At 39.2% G+C, this 12,367-nt stretch overlaps 1 protein-coding gene across 3 annotated transcripts in view; it reads right to left on the reverse strand.

The window, feature by feature from the left end:
- The window catches only part of LOC129499155 (zinc finger protein ZFP2-like), a 37,080-nt gene that overhangs the window by 18,874 nt on the left and 5,839 nt on the right, over nt 1-12,367 (reverse strand). Inside the window, exons 2-4 of one of the 3 annotated variants that reach the window (XM_055308794.1) lie at nt 9,713-9,738; nt 1,873-1,999; nt 1,500-1,595 (exon numbers count right to left, since the gene is read on the reverse strand). In XM_055308794.1, the coding sequence (XP_055164769.1) occupies nt 1,500-1,595; nt 1,873-1,999; nt 9,713-9,727 (238 nt within the window). In that variant the 5' untranslated portion in view covers nt 9,728-9,738. Of the gene's footprint in view, nt 1-1,499; nt 1,596-1,872; nt 2,000-9,712; nt 9,772-12,367 lie in introns of all 3 variants that reach the window. The other 2 variants (XM_055308793.1, XM_055308796.1) reach the window with 2 other exon arrangements.

Consider the following 12,367-nt stretch of genomic DNA (forward strand, 5'->3'; position numbering starts at 1 on the left):
GTTTTCAGAATATTAAATTTTTCTGCTACTTGATTCCAATCAACATGTTTATCAAATCCCTATTTCAAGTTATATACCATAAGTAAGAAAGAATAACATGATTGCCATTTTCATGGTTAGATCATGCCCCATGTGGGGAAAAAGGCAGATATTAACAAGTAACAGATCATGATTTTACTTTTGTTTCTTGTAAAAGACCCACTATAGGCTGAGTATTCAAAGAAGAGATTACAGTGGCTCAAACATTCAAAGTCTCTTTCTTAGAAGAGATACACTTAACTTATACGGTAAACACAGTCAACATAGTATCAGTAAAAATAGCTTACTTATATACTAGATGTTCTGAGTGATTTTTACTTACTAACTCATTTAGTATCTAGTCAGGGAAAGAACCCAATAAAGAAAGGTATGGGTGACATGGAAAAAGAATACAGTATTCCTAAGTGACATCTAACATGAGTGGGTCAAATGATGTTTAGCATGAGTGTAAGCAACATAAAAATAAAATTGGAGCACCCAAATAAGGCCAGAATGCAGTAGTGAATAAAAGGCAAATTAATTTAAATTTCATGCAATAAATAATAGAGCGAATATAGATGGATCTTGTCAGGCTACTGAAAAAAACATATGTTCTTTGGACCCTGGGTGGCTCCGCGGTTGGGCACCTGCCTTGGCGTCAGGGCGTGGTCCCGGAGTTCCAGGATCAAGTCCCACATCGGGTGATCCCTGCATGGAGCCTACTTCTCTCTCTGCCTCTGTCTCTGCCTCTCTCTCTGTGTGTCTCATGAATACATAAATAAAATCTTAAAAAAAAAACAACAACAACCATATTCTAGGCAAACAAACATATACCACCATCAATAACAAAAAAAAACTCTTCACCAGCTACAATAAGAAATGGGAAAATATAAAAGTATGAGGGAATATAGTTCTTACTGATATTGATATAAAGCCAGAACATGAGAAATATCAGAAATTTACAAAGAAAAAAATACTCAAGAATGCAAGAGAAAAAATACTTCTTTACCAACAGAAGTAAAATTTCATAAAATTAAGAAACCTGTACTTTTGTTACATTATTCTGATAAATATAAATTTGTAATCCTATTGGTTTATTAACTATTTGTTTAAAGAGTATCAAGTACTACTATACAACACATAATTCTGAAAACACTGTTTCCTCCCTTCTCCTCAAGAACCAAATTTTAGTAGGTATTATTACCTTAGTTTTCTCTTTGCACTATTAAACACCATAAAGCCAGGATTACTTGCTTGTCTGCATAAATGATATCCTTAGACCCCTAGCTTTGAGCAATCAGAAAACCAGCTTACATTCCTTCTCAGGCACTACCCTTTTCTCTTCCAATTTTATCATATATACCTCCTCTCTACTTCTAGGTGCCACTAAGAAGAGATTCTTAGAAAACTTTTTAAATAATTTCCATATCCCACACTGGCCACCTAGGTTATACTTTCCCCTGGCTTCCTCACTAACTCACCGTGGTAGTTCTGGTACAGAAGTTCTTCCTCTACTATCCATGGTTCCTTTCCTTCTTCCAACTTGAAGATCACTGCTGGCTTTTTAATGAGATACCCTGTAAAGGGAAAAGACACAAAAATGGTCCCAAGCCACATAGGCAACAGCAGTTCTAACGGACAGCAGTTCTAACAGAGAGGAGGGAGAGGCTCCAGAGCCACCCCTTGAGGAGGATATGAGAATACACACATTTATCCTTGTGCTCAAAACACATCAACAACCCCAGATTCCTGAAGCTAAAGTCTCAATAGTATTAACTACCAAAGACCAAACATTGTGGTATCTAAGAAGTAAAAGGCATGCTCTATAAAAGATTTGACATGACAACTGCTTACCAATGGAGACAAAGTTGTGATAGTTCTCCAGCATCACATCCCTGTACAGGGTCCTCTGATCTGGGTCCAGGTGCTGCCACTCCTCCTGGGAGAAGTCCACAGTCACATCCCCAAATGACAGTGACCCCTAAAACAGCAAATTTCTGCTCAGTCTGATGTGGTCAGAAGCAGAGTGGCATAGGAAATACGGAAACTAATTCTTCCCAGGTTCACTGTTGAGAATTTATGTTACAATGTGCCTACAACCTGATTTTGTATTGGGTTTTGAAGAAGAAAGAAAAATAAAAGAACATCCTTCTTATTTTAATTTATTAATGCACTCTGCTTTGAAATGTCCTGGGTGTTGTGAATAGTAAGAAGAGTAAAACACTGTTCTTGTTCTCCAGGAAGTTAAATATTACACAAATACAAAACAGTCCAAAACTGAAAATAAGGTATTACTAGAACATATTAAAATATGTAAAAAGTAGGGATCCCTGGGTGGCGCAGCAGTTTGGCGCCTGCCTTTGGCCCAGGGCGTGATCCTGGAGACCCGGGATCGAATCCTACATCGGGCTCCTGGTGCATGGAGCCTGCTTCTCCCTCTGCCTGTGTCTCTGCCTCTCTGCCTCTCTCTCTCTCTCTGTGACTATTATAAATAAATAAATAAAAAAATTTAAAAAATATGTAAAAAGTAAAGAAAAAAATGTAAAAAGTTTACTAAAATTAGAAAAGAAAAGAAAGAAAAGAGAAAAGAAAAGAAAAGAAAAGAAAAAAACTATTTTGTATCACAACTTTTGCTTAAGGAAAAGTTAATGTTGTGGAGCGTGACGTGTGATGGATAAATGTTCTTTATATTTATGAGGGAACACAGCATAACCAAAATACTGAAGGCATTAAAAACACATGAGTTGACTTAGGTTCTGCCCCAAGATGTTAGAAGCAAGGAAGAAAATCATTCTCATTCCTACAATGAAAATGAGCCAAACTCACCTCAAATTTACAACTTTTTCCTAACTTACAGGAGAGGCAAGGTCACAAGCACCCAAGTGCCCCAAATCTAGGAAGAGACAATACCTGCAGGAATTCCCCAGAATAGGGGGAATGTTAATTAATGAAAACAGAGTGTGAGCTGACATAACAGTGTGAAACACCTTCAGACCACAGACATGGAGGAGACTTGCACCTTCTTACGGGCATTTTCTTTTCTTCTTCTTTTTTTTAAAGATTCACTTATTTATTTTGGAGAGAAGAAGAGAGGCAGAGGGAGAGTGAGTCTCAAGCAGATTCTGAACTGAGCACAGAGCTCCATGCAGGGCTCAGTCTCATAACCATGAGATTATGACCTGAGCTAAAACCAAGAGTAGGACATTTAACTGAATGCACCAGCTAGGCATCCTTTTACAGGCTTTTTCTCTGCAAACCGCACTGGGCACTTATGCTATTCCTGGGGGAAGGGTAGGATGATGCACTGAGTCTCCAACTATAGCTGGGCAGGGAGGTGGGGAGAACCAAGTCCTTGGTCCTTGTGGAAAACCAAGAAGGCCACATCCCCCACAACCCAAGTACACAGGGCAGACCTAACACTGAGGCTGTAATGGAGTAAGAGAACACATTCTGCCTATGACTTCTCACCACCAAGCTAAGAAGCTAGGAATAACAAGTACCAATAAAATATTGCTGACAAAAAGGCAGGAGAAAAATAAAAGCATGCAAAGAGACCCTCTTTGAGACACAGAGCAAAGAGAACCCTTAAAACTCAGAAATGAACAAACTTAACTCTGGTAAATGAACCTGTATTCTAAAACACAAGGTATCACTATAAAATTTGAAGCCTATGCAGTATTAAGAGTAGTAACAGAAACAGTAACTCTCAAATCTTGCCTAACTCCTAACTTGTTAAATTCGAACCCCTAGACTAAAGGCCTACCAGGAAAGTCATGCCCATTTCCAGCAATTAAATCTAGTTACCACAGTTTAAAGTCTGACACAAGACAAACACTTCAACAGAAAGTTTACAAAGCATATGAAAAGGAAAGAAACTAACAAGTTACTACCAAGATACTAAGTAATCATCAGATAAAAAAATCAGATAGGACACAGAAATGGAAACTAACAGAATTTTAATCAGTTACAACTAATATGCTAAAGATTCTAAGGTATGTTAAGACTGAAAAGGTATACAAAATGCAAAATCAAGTGGGTAATTTCAGCAGAGAGAACCAAATGGAAATCTAGGAATAAGAACACAGTAATAGATGAGAAACCTCTTCAACGGAATGATCAGCAGTCAACAGCAGTAAACACAGTTAAGGAAACAATCAATGAACTTGAAGATGGGTCAAAAGAAATTACCCAAACTGAAACTCAAAGATAAAAATTGAAAAACAAAACAGAACATTAAAGAGCTGTGAAAAAACAATCAAAAGTTCTGGCACATGCATAATTGGAACCCGGGGGGGGGGGGGGAATGGGACAAAAGAAACACTTTAAGAAACAGTGTCTTAAAATTTCTCACTGGGGCGCCTGGGTGGTTCAGTCACCTAAGCATTTGACTCTTGATTTCAGCTCAGATTGTGATCTCAGGGTGTGAGATCAAGCCACACGTCAGTTTGCTTGAGATATTCATTCTTCTCCCTCAGTCCATCCCCCACCAAAGACAAAAAGATAAAACTCAAAAAAAGAAAAAATTCTTGCAGTTAATGATAGAAAACAAAAAATCCAAGAAGCTCAACAATACGAAGTAGCATAAATGTTTCCCAAAAGCATAAAGACACACAGCATATTAAAATTATTAGAGAGAGAAAGATAGAGAATGAGAATTCTGAATGCAGCCAGTGAACAAGGAAATATTACAAAAAGGAATAAAGATACAATTAAAGCAGACTTTTCATAAGCAACCCATACACACTAGAACACAATAAAGTAACATACCAAAACGTTAAAATAATTGTCGGTTATAATCACAGCACAAAAGGAGCAGTTTGAAAAGCACCTGGGTATATTTCAAGATTTACTGACTATTTTTGGGATGTGTGCAAGAAGTACTGGGATCTATAAAAGCCTTCCCTTAAAACAAAGGAGATGGAAGAAGGCAATATTTTTCTTGCCCTCTCAAAGCCTAGCCGGATACTTATAGGAACCAATGTGAATGCTCTCCATCTACCTTTCAAGCACAATGTGCCTCACCCTAGTGCTCCCCTGAAGACCTGCCCTATTTTTTAAAGAGATTTTATTTATTTATTCATGAGACACACACACAGAGAGAGAGAGAGAGAGAGAGAGAGAGAGAGAGGTAGAGACACAGGCAGAGGGAGAAGCAGGCTCCATGCAGGGAGCCCAACATGGGACTGGATCCTGGGTCTCCAGGATCAGGCGCCCTGGGCTGAAGGTGGCGCTAAGCTGCTGAGCCCCAGGCTTCCCCTAGACCTGCCCCCATTTAACCCACCCTAGAAGGTGCTTCTCCAAAGCAGCTCCTACCCCACCATAGCTTGTGGGCAGCTCCAGCAAGAAAAGTGCCTCTTTAAAGTGACTGAGGAGGGGGAGCTAACCCTAAACACCAATGTGCCTAGAACTCATGCAGCCAAGACTCTCATTTGGCCATACAGGAAGCAAGTGCCACCCATTAGTGCACCCAAGCTGTCCCAGTAGCTAAGTACAGACAACCGGGTGGAGAGCAAGATCTGCACCCAGTGTGCATGCAGCAGACAAAATGGGTCTTTTTTTTTTTTTTTTTTTTTTTACAAAATGGGTCATTACAGGTACCTGGGCTGCGAGTAAGATACATCTACCAGCATACCCACAGCAATCATGGCTCAGCAACAATACAACATCCTGAAGTATCTAGTTCTAGTGACCAAGGGGACTACACTACAGAGAAGAGGACCCCTTCTACACAAGCCAAGTACTTCCAAGACCAGGATACATAGCTGACTTACATAATACACAGAAACAAACAGAGAGGTAGACAAAATGAGGAGACAGAGGAATATGTTCAGAACAAGACAAAACCACAGAAAAAGTTAATCAAAATAAACATAAGCAATATGTCAGATAGAGTGCAAAGTAATGGCCATAAAAATATTGGGAGAAGAGTGGATGAAGTGACTGAAAACTTCAACAGACAGATAAAATACAGAGAAGAACCAAGTGGAGCTGAAGAACATAAAATGAAAAATACACTAGAATACTCCAACAGATTACAGGATGCAGAAGAATGGATCAGTAATCTTGAAGACAGTAATGGTAAACAATCAAGCTAAACAGCAAAAAGGAAAAACTACATTAAAAAATGTGGATAGGGGATCCCTGGGTGGCTCAGTGGTTTCCCACCTGCCCTCAGCCCAGGGCGTGATCCTGGAGTCCTGGATCAAGCCCCACATCGGGCTCCCTATGTGGAGCCTGCTTCTCCCTCTGCCTGTGTCTGTACCTCTCTCTCTCTGTGTCTCTCATGAATAAATAAATAAAATCTTAAAAAAAAAAAAGACGAGGATAGGTTAAAAGACCTCTGTGACATCATCAAGCTAAGTGTCATTTGGATTATAGGGGTACTAAAAGAAAAAAGACATAAGGAAACAGAAGAATTAACCATTGAAAAAAACCCTAATCTGGAGAAGTAAAGATATGTAGGTCCATGATGCAAAGAGGACCTCAAACAAGATGAACTCAAGGAGGCTCACACCAACACACATAATAAAAACAAACAAGAATAAAGATAAAGAGAGATCTTAAAAGCAGCAAGAGAAAAGAGGTTATACAAAAGGGAAACTCCATAAGGCCATCAGCTGATTTTTCAGCAGAAACTTCACAGGCCACAAAAGAGTGGTGTGATATGGTCAAAGTGCTGTAAGGAAACCTACGGCAAAGAATATTCTACCCATAAAGGCTATCACTCAGGACTGAAAGAGATAATGTCCCAAAGTTAAAGGAGTTCATCAAACAAGCTTTAAAAGAAATGTTAAAGGGACTCTTTTAAGTGGAAAGAAAAGGCCACAACTAGATGAAAATTAAGAAAGAAAAAAATTTCAATGGTAATAGCAAACACATAGTAAAGGTAAAAGATTATTACAAAGCTAGTATGGAAATCAAAATGCAAAAATAGTAAAATCAATTATATCTACAAAAATTACACAAAGGGGGGCACCTGGGTGGCTCAGTGGCTGAGTGTCTTTGGCTCAGGTCATGATCCTGGGGTCCTGGGATCGAGTCCACAGGGAACCTGCTTCTCCTTTTGCCTATGTCTGCCTCTCTCATGAATAAATAAATAAAATCTTTTAAAAAAGCATTCAAGTGATACACAAAAATATATAAAATGTGACATCATATACATAAAATATGGAAAAGGGAGTAAAAATTAAGTGATTTTATAATGTGTTCATACCATACACATAGGATACTGTATATGAATCCCATGGCAACCACAAACTGAAAACCTGTAAACACATGCACAAAAAATAAAGAGAAAGGAATCCAAGCATAACACTAAAGAGAACCATCACACCACAAGAGAAGAGAGCAGAAGAATGGAACAGAAAACAACTAGAAAACAAGGAGAAGACAAAAAAATTGCAATAAATACATACCTAATAATAATTACTTTAAATGTAATGATTGAATGTTCCAATCAAGACATAGGGTGATGTAATGAATAAAAAAATAAGATCTCAAAAAAAAAAAAAGATCCATCTATATGTTGTCTACAAAAGACTCACTTTATACCTAAAGACACAGACTGAAAGTGAAGGAATGGAAAAAAATATTCCAAGCAGATGAATTAATTTTTTAAAAACCCGAAAGGTATAAAAATCAAACAAAATAGACTTTAAAACAAAGACGGTAATAAAAACCAAAAAAGGTCATTACACAATAACAAAGGGGTCAGGATCAATCCAACAAGAGCATATAACAAATGAAAATCTATTTCACCCAACATAAACAGGATACAAATTCGTAAGATGAGTACTAACATAGGAAAAGAGAAATTGACACTAATACCATAATTGTTAAGAGATTTTAACAACTTGCTTACCTCAGTGCATGGATCATCCAAACATAAAAATCAATACAGAAACTGTGGCTTTGGGCAGCCCCAGTGGCTCAGTGGTTTAGTGCTGCCTTCAGCCCAGGGCCAGATTCCGGAGACCCGGGATCGAGTCCCACATCAGGCTCTCTGCATGAAGCCTGCTTCTCCCTCTGCCTATGTCTCTCCCTCTCTCTCTCTGTCTCTCATGAATAAATAAATAAAATATTAAAAAAAAAGAAACAGTGGCTTTGAATGACACATTAGATCAGATGGACATAACAGAAATGTATAGAACTATTCTACCCACAAACTGCAGAACACATGTTCTTTTCAGATGCATACGGAACATTTTTCAGGAGAGATCACATGCTAGGCCGCAAAGCAAGTGTCAATGAACTAAAGATAACTGAAATCATATCAAATATCTCTTCCAACTATAATAGTACAAAACTAGAAATCAATTGCAAGAAAAAAACTAAAAGAAATACAAACATGTAGAATCTAAATCTAAATCTAAATAACATGTTACTAAACAACCAATGGGTCAATGAAGAAATCAAAGAGAAAATCAAGAAATATCTGGAGAAAAATGAAAATGAAAACATCAATCCTAAATCTTAAAGATGTAACAAAAGCAGTACTAAAGGAAATTTATAAGTGATCAAGACCTACCTCAACAAACAAAAAATAACTCAAATAAATGATCTAAACTTACACTTAAAGAAACTAGAAAAAGAAGACAAAAGAAAACTTAAGGTTAGCACAAAGAAGGAATTAATAGAGAGGTGCCTGGGTGGTTCAGTCAGTTATGTAACTGAGACTTGACTGCAGCTCAGGTCATGATTTCAGAGCTGTGAAATCAAGCCCTGTGTTGTGTTCTGTGCTCAGCAGGGAGTCTACCTGAGATTCTCTCCCTCTCCCTCCATACCTCGCCCCACCCTCAGACTCTCTCTCTCTAAAATAAATAAATAAATCTTTAAAAAAGAGGGAAGAGGGATCCCTGGGTGGCTCAGCGGTTTAGCCCCTGCCTTCAGCCCCGGGCATGATCCTGGAATCCTGGGATCGAGTCCCACGTCGGGCTCCCTGCGTGGACCCTGCTTCTCTCTCTGCCTGTGTCTCTGCCTCTCTATTTCTTACTCTATGAATAAATAAATAAAATCTTAAAAAAAAAAAGAAATGTAAAAAAATAAAATAAATAAAGACGGAAGAGAAGGAAGTAATAGAAATTAGAGCAGAAATAAATGAAATAGAGATAACAAAAAAAAAAAAAGAAAAAAGAAAAGATCAATGAGTCTAAGAGCTGGTCCTCTGAAAAGATAAACAAAATTTATAAAACCTTAGCCAGACTAATCAAGAAAAAAACAAGAGGACTCAAAACATAAACTTGGAAATGAAAGATAATTAGTTAAAACTGACACCATAGAAGTACACAAGATTATGAAGAGATTCCTATAAAAAAATTGTATAAAAAAACCTAGAAAAAAAGAAACAATCTAGAAAAAAATGGATAAATGCCTAGAACATAAAATCTTCTGAGACTGAATCATGAAGAAATAGACAAAGCTGGGGAAAAAACACATTACTAGAAATAACATTGAACTGGTAATCAAAAAACTCCCAACAGGGGTACCTGGGTGGCTCAGCCAGTTAAGTGTCTGCCTTTGGCTCAGGTCATGATCTGAGGGTCCTGGGATTGAGCCCTGCATCAGGTTCCTTGCTCAGAGGGGAGCCTGCTTCTCCCTCTCTCTTGTGTTTATCTATTTCTACACTTACTATTTAAAGATTATACCTTATTCATAAGATCTAATGTAAAACAAATTAGGAATTAAAAAAACTCACCTGGGATTTGTTCATTTTCTGTTCTTCTGAAAAAAGCATGGAGACATGTGAAGATACAACTGAGAAATAGTAAGAGAGAGAGAGGAGTCATAAATGATCTTGCCTCCCCCACAGTTCTTGGATTCACCTGCCTACAAATACCCTGCATACCAGTGGGTAAAATGCTTTCCTATGGGACAATGTCCTTTTGTTTCCTAAAAAGAGATGGAATAGCCACATAGAGGTAGTGCCAATAGACTCATATACTTAATAACAGCCTCTCAAAAAAACAGACAAAATAAACAGAAACAGAAACAGAAACAAAAACACGACTTGTAGTTGCCAATTTCAGACGCATAAATACTTTTGCCGGGGCCAACTTCAGACTACCAACATGATGTCACTGAACAGAGATGGGAAGAAATGTGAAATAGCATACCATTATGCAGGATTTATAAAGATTTTATTTATTCATGAGAGACGCAAAAAAGAGAGAGAGAGAGAGAGAGAGAGAGGCAGAGACATAGGCAGAGGCTCAGAGAAGCAGGCTCCCTGCAGGGAGCTCGATGTGAGATTTGATTCCAGAATCCTGAGATCACACCCTGAGCCAAAGGCAGACGCTTAACCGCTGAGCCACCCAGGCGTCCCCCATTATGTAGGATTTTTACCATACTGATAAATAGTCTCAAGAAGACAGATATGAGTGAAAGGAAGGAAATTACTTAGGAAGTCATGAGTTTTGAATATGATCACAACCATAAGGAGTTTAAGCAGACAACTATAAAATGCAGTGCAGTATCCTACTAGAAAGGAACCCAGAACAGAAAAAAGAACATTATAGAAAAACTGAGAAAATATGAAAATGTATACACGTTATTGGTTTGCTAATTGGGACAAACATACTATACTAATGTAAGATGTTAGGAACAGAAGAAATTACTGTAGGGTCTACAGAATTGTTGCTGGGTGAACTGGGGAGATCCTGGGTCCTGAGATCTCAACCCAGCCCGTCCCAAAGATATCCTCAAAGAAAGAATTCAAGGACAGACACAACACAGGGGAGAACACAGCGGGGAACTTTATTATTAAAGTCAAAATACTCACTTGAGTGGGCATGCTCAAGAGCTGTAGTTGCTGGTGTTTGGGTTTCTCTCCTTTATGGACAGTTAAGTAAGGGGTGGAATATTCATTACTTGAGGTGGAGATTTCCTGCAAGCAAAGGTTTTTTCTATCCTTGCTTGGTCAGGAATTTCCCGTCTGGGCACCCACCTTCATGGGTCTATCTGGTTGGATCCAGCTTTCTTGCAGCTTTGTTTGGAGGGCTGCCAGCTCAAGCCTCTGCGTTTCCCCAATAGAGGGCCATGACTTCCTTGTCCTCAGCCTCCTGGCCTCCTGTTAGAACACAGCTAATTGCCTCTAACAGAATTTCTGCATTATATTGACCATAACTGTGTAAATCTAGAAACTGTTCTAAAATAATTTACTTAATAATTGATCAAAGAAAAATGTAAAGAATATTCATGTAATACAAAAGACAGCAGTAAAGGAAAAGTGAAAGAACAAAAGACATGAGACAAGAAAATACAGCAAACTGGGGTGCATAAATCTAGCCAAGCCAACAATATTAAATGTGAAGGGGTTAAACAGAGCAGTAAGGTGTCTGATGTGGTGCTGTCTCCAGCTAGATCCGAAGTCTGACCTTTCCAGCCTACCAGTCTGTACCCACCTCTGTCTCACGTTTTTCCTGAAGCTCTTCTTTCCAGCTCATCTCTTAACTCAGACAAATGGGCACTGAAACCAGCCCTCAGGGAACTGCCCTGACAAAATCTTCAGCCGGCCCAGAACACAATGTATGTGTAAGCACGTTTCCTTAAGACATATGACCGACCTCATGCCTGCCTCTACACACGATGACAAGGCTTCCCGACCTGAATATTCATCCTAACCCTAAACAAAGGAACCCATCCACCCTTGCTCGGGGAGTCATTCCCGTGATCTCCTTTTTTACTTTGTGCAAGGAGCAACTTCATGTTAGTTTGGTAACAAGTCTAGCAACACAGATGGGACTGCTGTCCCTCTGAGGTTCTGCCCTCCAGTTACCTGGTTTCCGAAGAACAGAGCAGTGAGCAGCAGCAGCCCTTCTGGGCTAACCTGTTCAATCAATAGGGACAGGGGGTAGAGTCCCAGGAGGGGGGCTGCCCTTTCCTGGGGTCTGTGCTGCTTGATTGGTGTTGCTGGCCCCTTGAAGATACTGTGGCCACTCCAACCCTCTTGTTGAGAATCTCTCCACAGAGGTTAAGTGGTACCAATCCTATGGCACAACTATAAGAGTATTTTCTTTGAGTGGTCTCACAAGCCTGGCAAGCTGCAAAGAATGCAGCCTCTCCAGTAAACACTCCTGGGGACTGAACACTCATTATAGTCGAGTCTAGACTTCCTTGGGTGGCAAAAGATAACATAACCCGGCCATTCAGAGGCTGAATGCTTCAGCCTGGAAGATGGGAAGTGGTCTAAATGAGACTAGTCTAGAATCAGCAGGGGTGAAGGGTATCTCCATCTTACCTGTTTCACCTGTTCAGTATTTGCTGGGGACATCTGATACTGTTCTATGTTTGTTTTTCCTCTCAAAAGGGGAAGTATGCCTGGAGTTGCTGAATCAAACCAGGTTCTCCCTGA

The sequence above is a fragment of the Nyctereutes procyonoides genome, unplaced genomic scaffold, assembly GCF_905146905.1.
Source record: "Nyctereutes procyonoides isolate TBG_1078 unplaced genomic scaffold, NYPRO_anot_genome, whole genome shotgun sequence".
Lineage (NCBI taxonomy): Eukaryota > Metazoa > Chordata > Mammalia > Carnivora > Canidae > Nyctereutes > Nyctereutes procyonoides.